The 23,639-nt window shown below is 42.7% G+C and overlaps 1 protein-coding gene across 4 annotated transcripts in view; it reads right to left on the bottom strand.

The window, feature by feature from the left end:
* Window positions 1–355: 355 nt before the first annotated feature.
* Window positions 356–23,639, bottom strand: part of pbx1a (pre-B-cell leukemia homeobox 1a) — a 47,147-nt gene continuing 23,863 nt past the window's right edge. The window contains exons 3-10 of one of the 4 annotated variants that reach the window (XM_084007020.1): window positions 11,783–12,027; window positions 11,367–11,423; window positions 9,339–9,529; window positions 8,306–8,441; window positions 7,314–7,473; window positions 6,209–6,321; window positions 4,868–4,957; window positions 356–2,156 (exon numbers count right to left, since the gene is read on the bottom strand). In XM_084007020.1, the coding sequence (XP_083863146.1) occupies window positions 2,064–2,156; window positions 4,868–4,957; window positions 6,209–6,321; window positions 7,314–7,473; window positions 8,306–8,441; window positions 9,339–9,529; window positions 11,367–11,423; window positions 11,783–12,027 (1,085 nt within the window). In that variant the 3' untranslated portion in view covers window positions 356–2,063. Of the gene's footprint in view, window positions 2,157–4,867; window positions 4,958–6,208; window positions 6,322–7,313; window positions 7,474–8,305; window positions 8,442–9,338; window positions 9,530–11,366; window positions 11,424–11,782; window positions 12,028–23,639 lie in introns of those variants that run through there. The other 3 variants (XM_084007021.1, XM_084007022.1, XM_084007023.1) reach the window with 3 other exon arrangements.

Below are 23,639 nucleotides of genomic sequence, written 5' to 3'. Positions count from 1 at the left end.
GTCTTTTCATGTGATAAACCATAAACATAGAATATCACCAGCCTTATCCTCTAATTAAAACCATCGTTATGGTCAGACACTGTATTATACAAGGATTTCATTTTCAGAATGAATGGCTTTGTTTGCTCCTTGTTGATATAAACCTGACCTTCATGCAGATGTTTGCGTTTATCTGAAGGTCGTGGACGCCGACATGTTGGAACATGATGTCTGCAGGAAGTCACTCACCTTGATTGATTATCAGGTAACAGAGAGCGTGATCACAGTGTGATGTTTCCACGCCAGCATTCACTTCCTTCAAAACTCCACAATAACAAAAAAAAATGCTGTTTAATCCCGCTGTATTACATATCATTTTTAATGTATTGAAAACCCTTTCCAACAAAGCAAGTCAAGCACAATGGTGCACATAAACACATGTTGAAAGCTCATGAGCTAATTCACGAGAGTGAAAGCAAATAAAAATCAAATCAAATGAAAGACTTATAGCCTACATTAAGCATACCATAAAAACAAAAATAACAAAAGACAGGGCACAAAACATAAAACGTGTCTATAAACAAGGTTAGACAGCTCAGAAAACACATTATTTGACATAATGACTTCCTTCTTTAGTGCTTAATGGCTAACATTTACAATGTTCATAAATGTTTGATACTGAAAAAGAAAAAAAACATCACTTTGAGTCTGATTTGTCTACGTTTGTTTTTGGTGTCTAAAGCAGTAACAGCAGAGTGAGATATTGGCTTGAGTGCTTTTTCTTTGAAATAAAAAAAAAAACACGTTTCATCATCTTTACAACAACGCGTCCTCGTGGTCCGGATCTCCTTGGCGGCGATGACGAGCGGCTCCACGCCGAAGCGTTCCCGCCCGTTGATCCAGGAGCAAAGATCCACCGTAAAACTCTATTAACATAATGACTTCCCTGTTTAAGTGGATTGCGGTTCACATATTGAAAAACAAACTCGGTTACAGACGTTCTTGACAAACTTTGTCTTCCGTAGGGAGCGATATTTTCTTCTTGTTGTTCTTTTCCAAAGGGGGGGAGGGGGAGCTTTTATCATCGCTAAGCGACAGAAGATGGTGATTTAAACAAGGAGAAAAATGCTGAATGTGTTTGATTAAAGAATATTTTACAACTGGCTTTTTTGACAGTTTTTTCTTTTGGTTGCATCAGCATTTTGGCATTGTCTAAAAAAACCTCTCTAGTGGTGGTGGTGGTGGTGGGGAACAATCAGAATAAAGGATTCAAGTAAAAAAAGAAGGTTTTTCTCCATGTCCAGCAGAGAGCAAAAGAAAAACTACCAATATGCTGCAGCACCAAAAAAAAGAATCTTGTTTTAAATCTTAATGAATGATGTCAAGCTTGTCCCATTGGATGATTTATTTTATTGTTTTACAGATAACATACTTCACAGGGTTGCCTTAGAGGTCTCCTGACAGAACTCCGTTTTTGGACTCGTTTGGAAACAGAGGGGGGGGGTGAACATACTTTTTTTTATCAAGCACACATTGTAAACAACTGAGCAATATTTAAGTCTAAATGGCGTACCATAGAATAGGTGAGAGACAACAAAATGTAAGTAAGAAGATGTGCCTCCTGCTTGCAAAGACAAAAAGTTTCATTTTTACAAAACAATTAATGGTCACTGACATATTTTTCTACTTTTTTTTTTAAGTGGCTGAGAGGTAGAATGAAGTATTTTCAGTTAAAACCAATGATTTGATTTCTTTACTTTATCATTTCATCATTATGAGTGAAAACATTACGAGTGAATAAGTAACCCCAGCCCTCTGAATATAATGTGAAATCTGTACAAACGTCTCCATTGAACCGCCGCCATGTTTGGAATTTTTATTGTGAAACGCTTTGTTTGTATCCCAAATGTCCAACGCTATAAGCAGAGAAAATATTACTTTTTTTTCCATTTCTTTTCTGGTTAGGATTTCACAGTACCTCTCCAAACTGTGGGGCGAGTGAATTCCTTTTTGTTTAATACTGTGAGTCGCCAAGGTCAGTCCATGTTCTCGTGTTTGTCGATGAGGTCGCAGGAAGCGGATGTTCAGTTGGAAGTATCCGAATGAACGCTTCCGGGTCCTTCCGTGGGCGATGTCACCGACGAGGGAGTCGGAGCATCTTGCCAGCCACCGTTTGTCTGCGTGGAGAAGACGGGAAGGAGTTATCTCCATGGCAACGCAAAGTGTCTTCAAAGATAAACACAATACAAGTGTCGCCTGATGTGTCTGAGTCCTTTGTGTGCATGAAGCTCCATTGTAACTATTTTAAACTATTAAAAAGACACATTGTCCTGCTGGAAACACTCACCATGTGATCAAATGTGTATTAATCCGCCACAGAAAATAGTCCCCATTTACTTCTGTTTGAGTAGTGTTAAATAGAAATTAAAGGATAATACAGAGTTGTTGTTGTTGTTTTTAAACATTCTATATATGTTTATACAATAATAAAAAATAAAATAATAAAATCTCTGTGTTCACAATTTTATGTTTTTAAATGTTGTTAATCAGTTTTGTGACATCATGTGTTTATAAGCAAGATTTAAAGGGATATATATATATATATATATATATATATATATATATATATATATATATATATATATATATATATATATATATATATATATATGTATATGTACTGTATATGTATATCTATATGTATATAGTGCATCTCTATCATCTTCATATGTGGCCCATTCTCAGCATATTTGACTCTGTGTATTCAGTCATTAGTAAAAGTAATAAAACTCCTGTTCACCTACTTCTTCCCAGTCAGCAGAAAAAACCCAGACAAACACGTTTTTATTTTGAGAGACTCTTCATTAAAAAATATGACGGTGCCACTTCCCTGGCTTTCTTCCCCTCTGAGCGGTTTGACATAATGTGAGATAAACAGGAGAGATGAAACCTTTTACATATCTCAGAATATACCCCCAGAGATGACTGATAAAAGAATAAATTATCACAATAATAATAATAATAATACAAAAAAAAAGCTCTTTAAAATGGAAGCCCTCTCTCAAATCGTGATAAAAGGTTGACTAAAGACCATTAAGGACATTAATTGCAATTTCCAGGCTATTAGTGAGAGCTGGGGAACGTGCTCTGGCAGCCTCTTATTTCCAAACCCTGTTATTTGGTGTAAAGACTGTCTGTCATCGTATTCAGAGGCGAGAGACAGACGGGGAGAATGAGGAGGAAAAAAACACATTTCCAATCTCTGGGAGAGGCAACACCCCCACCGGCAATTTGAGAGGTGTAATTGCTGCTGGAGATAAAGAAGGAGAGGAGAAGCACCAGAGTTCAGTCTGCAGATCTAAAGGGAGAGAATTATTATCTGGGCCAAATAAACACCTCGTTCATTCAAACGGTGGTTTGTTTAATTGATTTTTATTCTCTCGTGAGTCCTCCGAAACTATTTTAATATAAAAATATGTTCTACTTCAGCTGAACGATGGATGATTCCCGCTACGTGTTTGTTGTTTTCCGTTTCTGATTTGTTGGTCTCGATTATTATTATATGATTCCTTAGAGAGCCGAGTCACTGATTGGTTGAACTTCTTCATTCATTTAATCATTTAAATATGATTAAATAGGATTGGTAGGGGGATGTATTTAACACAGTTTCAACAACACTGTTCTGAAGGTATGAACAGTGTTCATTTTGAACTGATCATTTTTTTTTTTACCTTAAATGTTTCTTGAAAGATGGTAAAAATATTATTAAAAGTTGTTTCAAACAGAAAAAGTCTTGCATCGCGTGGAAATGTTTAATATGAGTTTGCTTGTTTAGCTGCAGATTATTATATTATGTTTGTAAAACCTAAGCAAAACATAAACAATGTGAAAGCATTATTAAATTATAAAATATCAGAAATTAATGTCAATATAGCTGATAAGAACAATGACTAAATTTAACTAATTTTGTTGCACAAATTGAACAAGAAGACATTCATTAAATCTTTTATGTTATTGGAGCAACTGGAATATGTTTTCCATCCTTTCATCCTCACAGAAGTTTCACATATAAATGTTTTTTTTAAAGCTCAGGTATTTATTTTCTCGCCGACGACTAGAAATTCATAAGAGAGTCATAAATGTTTACTACCAAAGCCCACGTTGCTGCTCAGAGTAGTTTGGAGGTTATTTTGAACTTTTCATAATAAAAATAAATATTTGATCTTCCCAACATGTATTTCCAGCTGCAGCGTGGGTCTTATTTTAGCACGGCGGGTGTGCGTCGCCCGGCTCGGCTGTCAGAGCCGTTGTTCCTGTGGATGAATGATCTGACCAATGAGCTTGGACTGTTAGCCCAAAGCTGCGCTCCTTCTGTCCCTATGACTGTCGTATTGATTCTGTTCAGCCCGCGCAGCCTGTCGCTATGGATCTACATGCTAACGCGCTGCCTCCAGTGCTGCCTCCCCGCCGCCGCCCGGCCCCGCCGCCAAGGAAAGACCTAGAAAACACTGACCCAGTCCTTTAACAGGCTGCTTAAAGAGTTATTTTAAGGACTTTTTGTTGTGTTGTTGTTGTGGAGATATGACTTGTCCTATGGTGCCAAAATGTGAGCGTAGCATTTGGGAAGCGGGAGGACGACACCTGTGTCCTTGTTCCTGTCGACTGCAGGTGTCGGCGCTAACGTTAATATCCTCCGACAGACCAGGAGCGCGTCCAGCTACTCAGCCTGGTAGCTGCCTCGTTGCCTGCCACCTAGGGCACGGCTGGAGCGGGGGGGGGGGGGGGGGCTGGACAACAGCCTCAACACTGCTAAACTCTGCTAAGTGGCATCCCAAGCATGCGGACATTACATTAAACCTGCAGAAGTGAGATTGTTTCCAGGTCTTACGTTGATGCCCTGTGGACTGTACATCTGGCTGGCTGCGAGGCTGTCACTGTATCCTCCGGTCTGGCTGATAACATGGCGAAGGGTATCCACCTGGAACAGCAGGGAGGGGGGGGGGACGCAGACAAAAAGGCACCCGGTCAGACAAAAGCTTCCCCCCGGATAACGAAGACGAGCCATGCACACGGAAAAAGGTCAGGCTGATAGTGAAAGGGTACCGCAAACAGGAAAAGGTTACAAACATTGAATGGGAATGATTTGGCTGCCATTATGAAGCTTGATAACGAGATGTTGCACAAGAGAAATGACAGGAAATTAGAAAATGCATTTAGAGTTAAACAACACATCAGTCTGATGTAAAAAAACAACAACTTTGCAGCTCATTCTTACGACGGCGTCTCCGGACCACGGTAGGAAAGAAAAGGAGTCGAGAGATTAATATTACCCCCCTCTCTCTCGGCTCTTTTTTCTTCCACGTCGTCCCGAATATGCCGTCGTACATTCTTGTACACGGAGCTGCAAAGTACTGACAGTAGAATCCACCGTACATGCAGACACCTGTTTTCTTTAACAACACCAAAGCAATCACATCTCTCATTGTTTTATATCTATTGGAATGCAGCCATTTCCATGTTCTTCACAGACTCACTGCTTTGTAGCTTTTTATTTCAGGTAAAGCATGAAAACGCCTGCAAACGACACTTCATCTGCTCAGCTCAAGTTGAACTTTCTTTTACTTGCACCGCCTCGAGAGAGCGAGGTCACACAGATGTCCTTTAAAAGGAGTTATAATAATTAAAGGACAACCCTGAAGACCTCTTTACCTCTCATCAGGCCGCCCTTTTTTTTTTTTTTGCATATTAATGGACAACCTAAAGCATTTTGACTAGAAAAGAAGGGGGGGGGGGGGGGAAGGATTGCTGCCAAAAGTGCTGAAAACCAAATGAGAAGATCACCGTGGGCGGCGCTTTCTTAATCTATGGTGAGAGTTGTAACGCTGGGAAACCACCGCGCTGGTCATCACTGTCCACCGGGGGCAAGGTCGCGGCGCTCCGGTGCCCCGGCGGCCGCGTGAACTCTTGTCAGGAGCGCTGACGAGTGTTGCAACGCTTCCAAAACTGTCCGCAGTCGTCTCCTCAACAGTGAGGCTGACAATGAGCTTCCCACGTCCATGTAAAGCTTCAGGCTCCGTGTGACCTTTTGTTTCACGGCGGAGGTCAAGTTGCTGTCTGCACTTCCACGCCGGACAGCGGTTGAACAGTTCCCCCCCCTCCCTCCCCCCCTTCATGCAATCTCAACAGAGAGTTGTGCTTTCAGGGTCACTAAGCTCGGAGAGGCGCCTACCTGGGATTGTATGTTGGCCCCAACCTGCCCCCCTTGGTACGAGTCCCCATTGAGGGACTGCACACTCATGAACAAGTCTCCGGAGTTTGACATGTTAAAAGAGCCAGCAGAACCTGAGAACACATAGAGGAGGAGGAGGAGGAGGAGGAGGAGGAGGAGGAGAAACGGAGCAAGAGAGTAGGACAAAGAACAGAGAGGAACAGAAAAAAGGAGTTAAAATGATCATGCATTAGCAAAAGTGCATTAAGTTGGGTTAGTTCAGGAGGGCAGCAGGCATCATGGTGGAAAAAAAAAGACGCAGCATGTGCACATTAAAATATCACCGGACCATAATTCAGCAGGAGAAATCCACCGGCGGGGATCGGCGAGACAGATAATCATCATAAAACGGTTTAAGTCGGGGTTAAAAGGAGCCTTATGGATCGTATTGTTGTTAAGCGTCCGTGCTGCGGGTGTGTTTCATTAAGGAAGTAATAATTGATCCGCAGGAAGACCCGAAGAATGGTCCTCGTCCTTTAATGGACCCCGGCTCCCCAGATGTAAAGGGACCATGGCGTAACCTGATTTCAACACCCGGTGCTAATCCAATACAGTCGCCAACGTCTCTATATGACAAAAGACTCCGCTCGGCCCTCGGAGCAGCTTAATGGCGTGCACGGGGGTCAACCGGACAAGAGGCAGGAAAAATTAACGTCCACAAGACCAAGAGGTCAATAACAGAGAGAGAGAGAGATAGATAGATAGAGAGAGAGAGAGAGAGAACAAAGGATGGGAGGAAAAGAGGGAAATAACAAGAAGATGAAGAAAGCCACGTTCTTTTTGTTAGTCGGGATGGAAACGCACCGGAGACTGAATTCTGGAGGCTCAGGTGGGACGAACGTCTTATGTAGAAAGATTATTCATAACTAGGGGTGTGAATCTTTGGCTTCACAGCGATTCCATTAACGATACAGTAGTTAAAAATATTTATTAATATTTATTTTAGCAGATGGTTTAAGTAGAATCAATAGGACTGACGATCGATTCATCGATGCATCAAATGAATCGTTACACCTCTCTTCATAACGCTTCTCCTCGTTAACGTGGGTTTCGTGATGCGGCTCACCTGCTGAGTTGGGAGTGGACGGCGAGTTGGCCTGGCTGCCTTGAGCCGACACGCTGGTGGCGCTGACCGCCGTCCTCGCCGCGTACATGTTGGCCTCTTCCTGGAACTTGCCGATGTTTTTCTTGTATCGGATTCTCTTGTTCCCGAACCAGTTTGATACCTGAGAGAGACGGCAAACGGCGATGTTGAACATCGATGGAAATACATTTGAACGTTTTACTGCTGGTGCTGAATGTTAATATCTATGTATTATTTCATGTATTTAATACACCAGCATAGTTTGTCAAAGTCAAATTCAAGCACTTTTCAAGCATTTCAAGGTGCATTTCCATGCTTTTCCAGCACCTTCCAGCTGTGGTAAACTCCATATTTGTATCAATCCAATGGTCAGTATTCAGTCTACTTATTATGTCACTTGTTCATCACATTAAATGAGATGTTATTGTCCTCTAAACAACCAACATGATGTTTGGAGACAGCTTTTTACAGAAGGACCACAAATGAAAGGAAAACGAATTCCACTAACAGATCCACAGAAATATAATCACCAACTATTTTCATCATCTGTTCATCATCAAAAGTCATTTTTCATAAAGAAATGTCAGAAAATGCTGTTTTCAGTCCCTCAAATATGGATATCTTCTTTCCTCTGTTCTATCATATATGTCATCACATAGAACACACATTTCAAGATCTTTACTATAAATCCAAGCACTTTTCAAACCTTGAAAACACCACTAAAAAAGGTGTTTTCAAGGATTTTCCAGCACCCTGATGATTATCATGTTTTTTTTCTGGCTCCTTAAAAAAAAACACAACATGCATCTAATGGGAAATATTACTATAATATTCTTGCAGTAGTGTTTTCCACCAACCTGTAGAATGAAGTATAAACAGTGAACATAAGCTGCTGTCTTGGACGGAACCCAAACTGAACATTTAACAACAATAAACGATAAAATGACAGATGTCTTGGTGTATCGTGTTGTTACCTGCGACACTGTGATGCTACATTTCTTGGCCAGCTCCTCTTTGGCCTCCTCGCTGGGATACGGGTTACTGAGGTGGGAGTAAAAGTACTCGTTTAGGATTTCTGTCGCCTGTTTGTTGAAGTTCCTCCTCTTTCGTCTGGATGGACGGCAGAAAGGAGACAGAAAGAAACGGATTAAAAAATAACACTTACTGAACAAAATGCACCTTCGTTTAAATCAGTGCAGCGTGGTTTCATCTGAAACAAAAATACAGATAAACAAACACTAGGATGAAAGATACATAACCCCTTTTTCAAAATAAAAGACGCATTTTTATTGTCACACTCACAGTAGAAACATAGTTTACACTGTGGGAACATTCATAAACATATATTCTGGTGAGTATTGGCAAGAACCTCACAATACAATACATATCACGATACTTTGGTCACGATACGTATCACGATATTGCGATATAAATAAAGATGAAAACACAAGTACCTGTATATGTACATCAGATGATATTGATCAGAGGACAAATTGAGTCAAAACTATTTCATTCAAAACAGCCTCTCCATTTTAGTAATTCCCATGAAATTCACTGGAATAAATATTGAAAATAAAATGAAAAAGAATAAAGGACTGCATCCACAACGCGTCTAAAATTTTTTTTTTAAATCCACCTTTGGAGTTGAAAAATCGATATTGTATTTGGCGGCAAAGTATCGCGATATATTGCTGTATCTATATTTTTACCCAGCCCTAATATATATATTTTTAAACAACATTCTCCCATATTCAGGACATTGTTATAATATATATGCTTATATATGCACTACAGGAAGGCTGCCGTCATGGAAGCATCCATATCTGAGTTGAAATATTGAACCCAAAGATTCAAGATTTCATTTTTATTAGTAGAAACATGGTTCACCCTTCACGCAGTGACCTCAAATAAAAAATATTTAGTAAAGAATACAAATACATACTAAAAACGAAGGCGTAAACGTCTAAAAACACGGTAGTTTGGCTGGACGTGTCGGCGTGATCGTACCTGGCGTCGAGGAAGCGCGAGCGCAGGATCATGACGGCCTCGCAGGTGCTCTGCTTCAGCTGCATCTGGATGGAGCTGAACTTGCGGTGGATGATGCTGACCATGCGCTCGATCTCTTTGGGCGAGATGGGTCGTGTGCGAGACTGCTCCCTCAGCAGGTTCATCACATGGGTGGTGAACTCATTGCACGCCTGGATGCACAAGACAAGACGGGGATTCATAAAAAAAGAAAGAACCATTACCAGACTTCAGACAGAACAAAAAAAAAAAAAAAAGTTTGAAATTGGATTTCTCGAGAGGCCGCACCCCTCGGCATGGTATCGGCCTTCGCCCCCCTCATGGGAGGGCTCTGACAGTAACAGCAGCGGGCGTTCGAGGTAATAAGAATAGTGTGAATTAAAAAAAGAGCAGCAGACGCGGCGAGATGCTTCACGCCCAAACAAACGTAGCGGCGGCGGAGAGACTCACGAATATTAAAAAGACCTCTTCAATGGAGAGAGGAAATGTGACAAGTGAAGAGAAATCTAAAAAGACAGCAGGCTTTCAGTCCCGTTAACGTTCAAGAGGTTTAAACTGTCTCCCCCTCTCTCTCTCTCTCTCTCTCTCTCTCTCTCTCTCTCTCTCTCTTGCTGTCGTTCTACCTCGTTCTACCTCGTCCTGTCTCCGTCTGAACGCAGTCACTGGATATGACTGCGTTCAGAGTCAAGGTGTCTGTTGCTTGTCAACACCAGGGTTACGTCAGTCAAAGTGATGCACCGAGCAGCCGTTCTGCTTGCACACACACACACACACACACACACACACACACACACACACACACACACACACACACACACACACACACACACACACACACACACACACACACACACACACACACACACACGCGGTGACACAGAAATGCTCAGGTGTGTATTGACTGTGACAGTTAGCGATGACTAGCCGTCCTCGGAGAAGACGACAAACCCAGGACGCTTTGACTTGCGAAGGGAATGACAAGACGTTACAGTCTTTTAGGAAGAAAAAAAAGAGCTGGTGTGTGACTGATATAATGGCTGCTCGCCTGCCGAAAGACAAAAAAAAAAAATCTCAGAAAAGCTCGGCTTGTCACCGATTGGCCCGTGAGAGAACAAGAACATTATAGTTCAAAAAAATATATCCCGGAAAATATCTCAGCCGTCATCTGTGTTCGTCTTAGAGAGCATGCGTTGGAAAAGTTCTTAAATATCCGATTCAAATAATCTCAGCTGTAGGACGGCGTATCAGGGCCACTGTAGTAAAAATAAATAAAAAATAAAAACGTAGCCGAGAGAGGGGGGCAATATTCAGAGAAAAAAAGTCGCACATTTTCGAGTTTATTTCACGTCGTAGCCGACATAAACAAGTTGCTTGGTTATGCTGAGACCGGATGTTTTGCTGTTGCTATGACAACAAGTGAACCACTAGCATCTTAGCCCCAATCAATAAACACCCATAAGATGACAACATGGCCTCATATAAATAAAACTGTCAATAAGCATCAACATCATCAAGGACCTTAACGAGGCGTGGTCACAAGTTGTCATGTATTAATTAGAAAAATAAATGTACATTCATGGGAAGTTAGCTAGCATAGATGAAGGTTGTTAGCATCGGAATAAACTCGCAAATTTGTCACTTTTTAAACTAAATTAAAAAGTCGCTTTTTTCAAGTTTATAAAGTGGCAAATTTCCCACTTTTTTCGCGGAATATTGCCCCCTCTCGGCTACATTTTTTTTTCTACAGTGGCCCTAATACGCCGTCGTACATCTGCGTGTTTTCTCACCATGTAAAAAACCCCCCGCCATATATATATAGATATATATAGATATATATAGGAGGATAAAATAGTTTTTTCTTGCTTAATAATTCTGTAATCCACGAGGAGATCCTCGTCCCCCAAACGCGAAGAAGGCAAGTAAACAACGTTTTTTTTTTTTTTGCAATTGAATTATATCAAGCCACATATGTCAACAATGTAACACATTATAAAGATTAAAATCACTGACATTTTTTTTTAAGTTTTGCCTCTGTCCATATCCACCACCAGTCGAGACGATGTCCAACTTTTTCAGTAGTCGCATATTTAAACAGAAAAGAGAAATTTACAATTACAACACATCCTAGAGTCGTCACCTGAGTAGTGGGAGGATTTCTTTTTTTTTTTTTTTTTTTTTTGGAAGAGGAGAAAAAAGAATGGATGTGAAACTTTCTGTAATTAAAAGTCTAAACACAGTCTGGGGTTGAACATTACATTAAGGCTTAGCAGCTGAATGAAGTCTAACATCCACATTCAACGGGACGCTACATGGGAATCCCACTAATGCACTTTTGGATTAACATACTGACAATATTAATATGTATGAGAAGAAACTAGAATAATTGAGAATAATAACTGGAATCTAAAATGACTCTTCCTCCCCACCTGTTCGTATTTCTCCAGCTCCGTGTGGTAAATTTGCCGGATCTGAGACAGCTTGGCCCGGTAGTCGGAGTGTTCTGCCGAGTTGTCGGGACCGACGCCGCCGGCTGCCGCGGCGGCGGCCGCTGCAGCCGCCGAGCCGCCGCCCTTCTCCGGCCCGGCCACGCCCTCCGCCAACAGCATGTTGTCCAGTCGCATCAGCTGAGGATCTGGAGGCTCCTCCTCCTGGGCGCCACGGATACTGAGCACTGGGGAGGACAGGAGGAAGACCACATGAAGACTCAATACTTCTTAACTCCCTGAAATATCGCCATTGATTTAATAGTTCAAATCTGTGCCATTAAAGTCCTGCAGCCGTACAGAGGCTGGCGGCTGGGCGAGACCATAAAACTATTATTTCATCGATTCTATCATTTCATGTAAAAAAAGGAAATAAAAATTAACACAGCCTTCCACCAGAGTTCATCTACCATTGCTCTCTTTTTGCTCCAGCAATTTCTGGCTTTATTATCTCTTCATAAACAGACAGAACACATGTTATTACACATATATTATATATCATGACAACAGATGAAGATGCACACATATAGAAGATGACTCCTGCCATATGGAACAACATACTGTGGAGGTTCAAAATGCATTATGGATTTTTTTACGTGTTCATCATTAAGGTCAATGATTTGAACACAGAGAACATATTTTTTCCTCACATTTTTGCACTTCTTCTCCCCACAATCACACGAGTAACTCCTAATTAAGCATTCAAGCGCCGCTATCTCCCCTCAGCAGGACAACAGACGCCTCCACGTGTCTGTTTGCACACTTGTAGGTGGGAATTGAACCTGCACGTATTCACACACCTACGGCCGCTCGGCTTTCTCGACCGACGCTCGGATCCCATGACAAAGACAACGCCGGCTGATATTCTGAGCAATATCTGCTATGTTAACTATATCCTAGAGCGTCCTGGGGTTTTGTGCATGGATCTTCTATGTACAGACCAGCTGCCCTGCCTCGTTCAGCCACCAGAAGGCTCCCTCGGTAAAGCAGCAGAGTGTCCTGCTTTTCTCCGAGGTGCCGAAAACAGACGATCAGGTGCAGCCCTCCATTCCAGCCGCTGTCTTCAAGGACAAAGACAGAAAGCTCACGCTGCCATAACATGGTCGCACACACACACGTTTAACCAAGGCATCTACACACACACACACGTTAAACCAAGGCATCTATCCGGATGCTTGGAGAAGACGAGCTTGCACTGCACCCCGTGTGTGTGTTTCCACCACGACGGCGAGGGCAGATGACAGGTTGTGTGACGGAGCAGCAAGAAGCCACATTGTCACGGCGACGGCTCTTTTGTAATGAGGGTGTAAGGTTGGAGTCGCCCCGTGACCTTTCTGGTGAGCAGGAGGGGGGGGGGGGGGGTCCAGATGGATTCCTGGGGCCGCACGGGGAGCTTGTCTACTCTTTTCCACCTCCTCCTCCTCACACTCACTCCTCCTCTTTCCCTTTCCTTCTCTTTTTCCTCCTCCAGCAATAACATCATCCATTCCCATCAGCTCCAACACGTGAGCAAGCTCGGCTCAAGAGGCAAATGTCAATGGCTATCAGACGGCTGGAAAAGGTCAGGAGTTCAGATGGGGAGCAGACGCGTGTGCGTGTGCATGTGTGTGTGTGTGTGTGCATGTGTGTGTGTGTGGTGGAGGGATATGTGGATATTTTTCATGTGAATCACACCAGCGGGAAATTATAACACTCGCCAATTTAATTCTGACAAAATGGTGGCACATCCCAACCAGAGGGTGAATCTAATGAGCCTAAGAGTGATTTATTCATTCCCTACCAAGTCCCAGAGTGCACAACTAAAAGCATGAAATGGATTAAATAAATACAATTAATAAGGAAAATCAAACAATTCACTGTGCTGTGGCATAATTACCCCTAACCACAGCCATCAGCTTTATTTATTTCTGTTCAGTAATAGCAATGAAATCGATTAGGGGGGGGTGGGGGGGCGGCCTCGATGCCAGTCAGAGTGCTCGTTGGGAACCCTGCAAAGCGTGGACCCTACATTAGCATAATCACCTGACAGACAGAGAGAAGGGGCGCTCTATTACGACGCACCTTCACTTTATTACAACACCAAAAACCTTCCATACACACTTCCCACAGTCCAGTACAGCAGCAACAAAGAGTCCGTACTCCCCCCCCCCCCCCCCTTTTTCTTTTTTCTCCACAGACTGCCACAGATTCATATCCATAAAAAGGAAGATGGCCATCATCTCGTCTTGATCATTACCGACAGACTTAATTGAACAATGAGAGGACACAATTCCCCCTCTCCGTCGCTTCCTCCCTCCCTCCCTCCCTCCCTCCTTCCTTCCTCCTCTCCTTTGTGCACGCTCTTGTATAATTCCTACCCTGAGATGTGGGGCCGTAAACCCAAAAAGGCAAGGCATAAAAAATAAATACGCATCATAAACTATTCCCCAGCCCCTTTCCCCTGAATAATGAATGGAATTCTAAGAATAAGCCTTTGTTTTTGCTTATTGACTAAATTAATTTCTGCTGTTTTACTTCCTTCAGGGCTGGCTCATGCCCATCGCCACACTGCCTGCTGTTTGCAGACAACAGGAGTGTAAATAAACATGACGATTAAGCCACCCACTCATACAGGGGAGGAGGGGGGGGGGGGGGGGGGGGGATCAAGGTGCACACGCACAAACACACACACACACACAAACACACACACACACACACAGAAAAAAAACACACAGCTATGCACATTGGCAGACTACCCTAAGCACCCAGCCTGGCGCCCTGCGAGTGCTTTTAAATGAAAACATGCTTAATTAATGATGTTGAAGTATTCTGTCACAATTAGGAAGATTTACGGTCAAACGAGGCAGCGGCGATGTCCCTGACAGCCGTGATGAAAGTTTACCCTTCCTGCCTCTGACTGGCAGCGAGCAGCCGACGCTGGACCGGATCCATTTCCCATCAATACAGTAACGCAATACACTCCGCAGCGTACACGTGTGTGTGTGTGTGTGTGTGTGTGTGTGTGTGTGTGTGTCCTCGCCTTGTGCACATCACATGACCCCGGAGAGGGGCAGGCAGTGGCTGTGCTGCGTATCGATCGTGTGGGCATACACGTCATCTAGGGTTTCAGCAGTTAATAAATCAGGCATACTCCTGACACGGCCCTGTGTGTGTGTGTGTGTGTGTGTGTGTGTGTGTGTGTGTGTGTGTGTGTGGGCCTGTCAGACCAGTCAGCAGGAGTGAAAGCGACAGCCACATGATAATGTAACATCACCACCATTCATCCCTGCCACGCAGCTTTCTGAGACAAAACAACAACAACAACCTAGGAACCTGAAGAAGAAGAAAAAAAAGCAGCTTGATTTACAGCAGACATGACAAGTATCACTAATACCCCCCCCCCCCCTTCAGCATCCTGCTCTCATCTGCATGTGATACAAGCCACGAGAACGTTCGATAAGAAGCGACCCGGATTCTCACACCAGAGGTAAAACTACAAGCGTTACACTGAACATCACATGTGATCTACTGTACACCTCATCATGTTATACTGGTATGAATTACTAAAATACCTCACAATGAAAGTCTACCAACATGAAAACAAGTGTCTTAATCTAAATATTGTGTTATTAAAATGTTCTTTCGTTAAGGTTTGTTGAACTCTGGCCAGAAATGTTCTCTCTGACGTTATATAATGGGAAATAAAATACATAAAAAAGGACCAAAATTGATATTATGCATGTTGCAACTCGAGCAGCGACAGTTCGGTCGTTGATTCGGGTGTGTTACGCTAACAGCATGCTAACGTAGCTACGAGCTACGTGATGAGGAGGTGCTTCTCTCAGAAAACGTACATTTTATACAAACAACCAACTTCCAATAGAGCCAGAAAAGGATTTAAACTACTTTAATTAACACGTGGTACTAACCCAAGATCTCTTGTAAACAGCCAGACAAGTGTTTGGTCTATTTAAAATTAGCTTTCTGATTTATTTTTTGCAACAGACAGTTTCATTTGGTACCAAAAAGGTAGCAAAATTAAAAATAAAAAGCAAATCTCGCCTCACATAGTCGAGGTAAACCACAGTGTTAAATATACTGTTATGATTACTGATATTATATCTAATTTACTGTTGAATCCGTAACAAAGAGAGCGTCGCTACCGTGTTTTTGAAAACGTTCGATACATCGAGCCGAAAGCCCGATCCGGGGGTCGATTCCGTGAAACTTTCTATCTCAGGCCCCAAAATGTTCTCTCCATCACCGGATAATGGGAAGCTGTACAACCTCAGTACACAAGGGCATAGTCATAAAGTTCCTCTAAAACAGCTTTATGTTTTATCAGCCATCTCGAGGATCGCGTGGAGGAGGGAGGAGGGGATGATGGGGGATGGGGGGGATACCAAGGACAAGGAATCGTGGAGGGACGGGCCAAGATGAGGAGGAGATGTGGATGTTATACAGGCAGGGAGGTGAGAGAGTGATGGAGGGAAAATGAAAGGCGAAAAATAGAAATGGAATAGGAAAGCGAGGTGTCAATTAAAAAAATGAACCCCAGTGCATTTGGGAGGTGACAGCTGGTGGGAGACGAGCTGACAGGCGTCACATTAGGCGGATTTGGTGGCCGCTCCCCTCATCCCCTCCTTTTTCTTTTTTCCTCCCTCCGTCTCCCTCTCCGGCTCTCTCCACTGGCCATCGGTAGTTTCTCATGCGGCGGCGGCGGCGAGCGAGGCAAGAACTCAGCTTGGTGTTTTTCAGAACATGTTCCCCCCGCAGCTACTCCTAATAACGGTAATTATCGTCATCATCGGAGGCTTAAGCAGGCCAGTTTGAGGCCTGAGGGGCCGGCCTGATAATGAGGCAGCCAGCGCCGGAGGAGAAGCATTCGGAGAGCGCCGCCCCGCCACCAACGCAGAGAACACCCGTTTAAAAGCCTTCATTAAAATAATTCATTATTCAAAATAGGCAATGCATTAGCCCCGTGGCTGTCACTCATTCTTAAGGTGTCTTAATACATATACATATATATATATTCTTGATTGAGGCGAACTCATGCTCGACCGCTGCAGTTTTAACGGCTCCGGGCTGCTCGGTGGAAACCACGGAGGCTGAATATCTCTGGAGAAGTCACGAGCTCTTAAAGCAGATACAAAAAAGAAAATGTCTACGGAGAGACAGGAAACACAAAGTACACAAATGTACACAAATGACGAGTCACGCTAACTTCTTGTTAACACCTCGGCAGGGCTTGGTATCGTTTTCTATTTTTATTTCTTTTAAGGCAATAAAGTTTCCCTGAATTTGAACCGTTCACCACCACTCAAGACAATCATGCCCCGCCCCCCCATAAACGAAACATGCTTAAGGTCATGTGACAAAACCCTAATTACGACAGGAGGAGGTCAGGTGACGTCGGGTGAATAAATGTCTCGACCAAATCCACACTTTAATTTCTTAGTTTCAAACCGCATTCAACATTGTTTTTTTTTTTTCATAACAATCATTCCAAAGCCATAACCACATTTCCTTTCTCTTTCTTTTTGTATTATCGCCATGACAACCAAGCTGCACTAAACTTAGCAAAGTGGTCATTTTAAACCAAAACTATGTCTCTGTAACCTTAACAAAGCCCTGGTTTTTTTTTTAAATTTAATGTGAGTATAAACCTAACCAGACATGAAAACACAGATCATAAAATGGATTTAGTTTCTAGAGGGAAACAGACGACAAACGACACCATCCTGCTAGTCGACCACAAACCGCTCTGCAGAGCCATTAGATAAAACGAGGTGTTTCGTTGTTTGGAGGATTTGTGCAAACGACCTGGTCCGAATACCTCGACAGAACTTTTTATCGGATCGTCAAAAGAGCTCGATAATCTGATAATCACACCCATGTCACGCAACCATTGGCTGCTATTCCCTGTTTTTATTTGATATTTTACCTATTTACACCAATATTTCTGTCACTTTTCCTCTGTATGAAGGACAGCTTTCGATTTAGACACGTTTGCCTTCCACCATGATGGGACGACTCGTTCCGTTCAAGCACAACCCCTTAGAGAGGCCTATCGGCCGCCATGATGGTACAAACACATAATTACATAATTTAGGTAAGAAACCTGTTCCGATACCAATACCGGTATTAAACTTTGCAATGCTTTGATTTAAATCAGGACATATTTGATGAAAAGAATAGGAAAACCCTAAAAGCAGGGTTAGGGTTACAGACATATCGGTCAGTACAGAGGTTAATGTTGGGATTATTGATTCTATAGCCTATAAATACAAAAATCATGGAGGTTAACGTTGGGATTATTGATTCTATAGCCCATAAATACACTTGTAAATGTCACCGATCCCTGCAGATAATCTCGCCAAGATTCCCCTTAATAAATGGCAGCGTGACAGCGGTGCTGTCCCCGGCAACAGTTGCCGAGGAGGTGACATGTGAAGCGTTTGGAGCCAGGAGGAGATGGTCCATGACAGTTAGCATCCTGGCCCGAACTGTTGCACGACAAGGCCTCCCTACACACCGAGACAAGACATGAAACAAGGGGTCCAGCAACATAATCCTCCTCCGAGGGGTGTGTGTGTGTGTGTGTGTATTCCTGTGCATGGCACATTTCATAAGGCTCCGCTCTTTGACTGGTGATGAGTTTATGCGAAGGTAATTAACAGTAATTAATCCTTAATTACAGCAATTAGCAGAGTCGCAGTAAATTAAGCCACATCTGGAGGCACAGAGCAGGGCTCGACAAGCAGGGGTGGGCGATTTGACAAAAAAAAAAAAGGGGGACCACGTGATGTGAGATTGTTTAGGGCTCTACCTGCGGGACGTCCCGGGTGATCTCAGAGGTGGGCTGATGGCGGATGGCGGGGGGGTTAGGCTCTGATGAACACGGAGGGCTGAGAAGGGGAGGTTCATCTCTGAAACAGAACGGTTTCATCTCCCTGAAGCTACCGTGCGAGGACACCCACCATATGGCCGCTGGTAGACGGCAGCGCTGCCGGTTCTGCTTCGCTTCGCTCATCTTCACTCCGCGACATGTGAAACACGCGTTTTTACACGGCGGCGGCGGCGCTAGGCGGTCTCGCAGTTTGCTAGGGAGAAAAAACGTCAGCCATTATCTACAGGGTGAACTACAGGGGAGGAGAAACATACCGCTGGTTATTATTATCCTATTATTATTATCCTTATATAATCCGTGTTATTAGGAGGCCTGCTGGGTGGCCGGTGTACCCGAGGTCCAAACCAGTGGCAAGTTACCTAAAGGCACACTAGCAATAAGTGTTGTTGTTTTTTTATTTTTTATGTGGAAATCTTCAAGTGCACTCTCATGCACAGCCAAATGACCTCTTTCAACGCCGTCGGCCTACTCTGCCTCTGATTGGCTCGTACTCGTTGCTGCTGAACAAGATTAGTGGAAGGTTGTTAAAACATCGCTGCTAAACTTTTTGTTCTTTTGTGCATATTAGTTTATTATATATTTGGTTTTAAGTCTATCTATCCATCTATCCATCCATCCATCCAAGGTCACTGTGTGGTTTTTACTCTCTCTCTCTGTGTGTGTGTGTGTGTGTGTAAGTGTGTGTGTGTGTGTGTGTGTGTGTGTGTGTGTGTGTGTGTGACAATAAAAATCTTGAATCTTGAATTTTTGGGTTAAATATTTAAAGATATGGATGCTTTCATAAAGATGGCAGCCTTCCTGTATAATGCTATCACTTATAATTACCATGTCCTGAATATGGGAGAAAGAAATTATGATAAAAATAATAAATATTGGTATATATGCCCTATATGCCCACATTAGTTTACCCCCCCGCCCCCCCACATTCAGACTCCGGGCCTCGGCCTGGACTATACTCTGCTATTTAAAAAGATTCTGAGTGGTTACTTAGATTATCCCGTGATGCATTTTATACTCCAGTGGGAGCAATGTCTTCCACGATGACAATGCTCCTCTCCATAAAGCACAAGTGGTCACTGAGTGCTTTGAATGGCATGATAATGCTGTTAGCCATATGCCGATGCCTCTCCTGTAAATAGATATGATCCGATTGCCTTTTCTATATATAGAAACGATCCGAACTGAGCCCCTACGTATATATACGTAGGTATCTGTGCATCTCAGGTCAAGCACGTGTTTCGCCAGGAAGAAACATATGAATAATATGAATTGACAGTGAAGGTCAGCTGTTCTTTCATGTTTCTTTACCCCCCCTGTATTTTGGAGGCTAACTCAAAGTTTGCAGGGATTAGATGCTTCCCTCATGCCCCGAAGCTTCAGATCACACTCCGACAAGTCTACAAAGGCCACGTTTGTTGTTCCATGACAAATCATAAAAAAAAAAAGCTAAAAATATATCAGCATACAGTCAGTGTGGCGGGTCTCGCAGAATGAGAGAGTGAATTTCAGCTGGAAGTGTTTCTTATTTATTGATCTGGAGATATGTTTGTTTGATTATTCAGTTCGACGTTGAGTCCCGGGCTGTCAGAAAAAATAGAAATAACATTGCTCGTTATAATTTCAATGTGATGCGTTTAAAGTTCTTGTTGAAAGTCCAAAACTAAAATAAAGACGTTAAGTTTGTGAGAGACAAAAAAAAGCAACAAATCCACACGTTTTAGAAACTGGAAAAAAAACACATTTTCTTTCAATCAATTACGATTAATTGAATTGATTTGAATCATTTCAGCTCTAAAACCCATCGGTGTGTTTGTAATGAAACAAAGTAGCAAAACAAATCCTCAGATTTCAGCAAATATTGGTGTTTTTTTACCTGATCATTGAGTTATTATGAATCCATTAATGAAGTAACTGGTTCACGCAGTTTGAAAGGCTGCAATTGCTTTTAAACAGTAACGAGTCACATGCGGAGCATCAAAACACAAGTCAAAGGTCCTGCATCAGCGTAGAATCTGGACCAAATGTACGATAAACACTTGAGAGATTTGCCACAGCAGGAAAATACAGTCTCTCCTGCATTTATCAGAGAGCTTCCCATCAAAAGCAGCTTCAAGTCAAAACCGCCGTTTGTTTTTTGCTGCGTGTGCGTTTTTTGTTCGGACGCTGTCACGGCTGCGGAGATCCCCGTGAGGTTTTACTGTTTGTCTGAAGCCCGGTCCTCAAAACACACTCACTCACACACACACACACACACACACACACACACACTCACACACACACAAAACAGCATTTAAAAAAAAGACAAACAAAGGTATTTCCTCGTGACAGGTCACCACGGCAACTGTCCTAATGCAGATATGATGCAAATAATATTTGACTAACGCTTGCCACGAGAAAGCTGCAGTGGCGTCTGAACTCACGAGGACACAAGCATGTGTGTGTGTGTGTGTGTGTGTGTGTGTGTGTGTGTCGAAGCGGGTCAACTTGGGACGAAGGTTTAGAGCCGTAACAATGAGTATGACAATGCAATGCCTGTAGGCAGAGAGAGAGAAAGAGACATAGAGAATCACTGAGGCGGAGGGGGAGAGAGAGTGTGTGTTTACAGCAGAGGTAGTGGTCGAGGCGGTCTAAGTGGCCCGGCTGGCAGGACTACCACACCACCACGGATAAAGCCTAGTCATTAATCACAGGCCTGTGGGATCGTCCCACTGTGGCAGAATACTGGGTCAGGGGGAGCTCCTGCTGTCAATCATCAGTGTGTGTGTGTGTGTGTGTGTGTGAGACTGTTAGCGGGGGAGTGTGTTTTTGATGAGAATGTGTCATTTTGCCTCCAGCTAAAAAAAAAAAAGAAAGAAAAAAAGAAGCATATAGCAGTGAGGATTTAATGCATTAATGTGAACAGCAGCGTGCAAAGCGCTTGATGTCATTTTCATGAAAAGCATGTCGGGAATGAAAGCAGCCTTTTCTGCCCTAAAAGCTGAAGTTTGATTTAAAAAAAATAAAAACACTGTCTCTTTAACACTAAATACCCGCTTTCAAACAGGAGAGACGTGAGGACGATCACAGCGTAACGATATGATACCGATACCGCGATTCTGCAATATATTGCAAGAAATCATCTACGATATGCATCATGATATCTGTGTATCTGAACGAGGAAAAAATGAATTAATCGTATACTGTGTTTATTCCCTCTTTAACACACACTGACTGAACATGTCTACGTGTGACATCATTCCAACATAGACTGGCAAAAGGCCAAGAGGTCATGAAGTAGTGTCTCTGGTGAGGCAAAACGGTAACAGGCTTAATGGAATCAGTAAATAGAGCCTGCGTATTTTCATAAAAAAAATACATAAATATCCATATCTGGCGCCAGTGTATCAATATCGTATCCAGTAGGGATTTAAAGATATATATCACGATATATATATCTTTATATTTTCACAGCACTAGACCGAACGTTCAGCCAACATTTGACCCCTTTTTTTTGACAAATGTTTTCATTGTAATTTTTCAGTTACAATACAAAGACACAAATCAATACACATCACTATGTATAAAAGGCACTTGAAGAATTCAAAAATATGCAGATATACTGTAAGTGGTATATTGCTAGTTTGGTAACATCATGTTTTCCTCAGAAAAGTAAAGAATAAAAACAGTTTACAAGCATCCACATGTTCATGTGGACACTACATACAAGTATTCCCTTAATACATAATGTGACCACTGAGCAAAAAGTAAAACAAATAAATAAAACAAAGCCCTCCAAAAACTCCATAAATGAGCCCCAAATCTTTACAAATGTGTTATATTGTTTGACCCTAAAACGCTAAAACACTCGCAGACCCGTTCAGACCAATGAGGGGTTTCACTGTGTCGGCCTGAAATCATGTGCAATAAGGAAGAATTTCCCATCCAAGCTGCCGAAACATCCCAAACTGAACTCTGCGTCTACACTGACACTAGAAATGAAGCCGGCTCCCATCAATCCTCATGGAGACGTTCTGTGAATCCGACACGAGAGAGCCACGAAGCGCTCGCTGCATCGATGCTGCGGTCGGATTCGGCAGCAGCAGCACGGGCGTACCTGCCCTACTGTGTTTAAAAAGATCAATATTCAACCACGCGTTCATAAAAGTAAGTCAATTAAACGAAGAAAACCTCACATAAGATCAAACAGCAATGGATCAACTTCAATGTAATGTTCTTCTGTTTAAACGGCCGCTTTATCAAATATAACCCAGATTTGTTCCGTTTCATTCCACATAAATTCCAAATGTTGCCTTCAGGGGTTCAACCTGTGCAGATGGCACTGAGATACCGAGGAGGAAGAGGAGGAGGAGGAGGAGGAGAAGAAGAACGGTTACAGATAGAGTCGCAGACTGCAGCAGAGCAGTGAAGGCGGCCGTACCCATGGCAACAGCGTCAAACCATCTATCAGGACTGCACCGCTTCATCTTTAACCACCTAACCAAACGGCTGCTGAGAGAAACACACGAGTCCAGATCACGACGAACGCCGTGAACACGTTCACGGGTTTTTTTATCGGGTCAGGTGACGTTATTTCGGTCTCTGAATAGGTAAAGATTAAATCATCAGTTAATAAAGCAGCAGCTTCAAAAAACACAAACAGTACGTCATCATCTGCATATTTCCAAATAAAACAAATATTTTCTGTTAGTTAAAGAAATGTTGTCACATTCATAAATATAATAGAGGTAGAAATAATGGATGCAGGAAAGGAATTAATTATTAATTATGTTTTTGGGCAATCTTTCCACATTTTATATAAGTAACGGAGCACAAATAGGAATTTGTTTGAAAGATTTGCTGGAAAAATCCTCGTTACATTTAAATTCAAATTTTAAATCGTGATGCTTCGAGAATCAATTATGTGAACGTGAG

Source organism: Eutrigla gurnardus (assembly GCF_963514095.1).
Source record: "Eutrigla gurnardus genome assembly, chromosome: 4".
NCBI lineage: Eukaryota > Metazoa > Chordata > Actinopteri > Perciformes > Triglidae > Eutrigla > Eutrigla gurnardus.
This window is presented reverse-complemented; position numbering and strand designations above follow the sequence as displayed.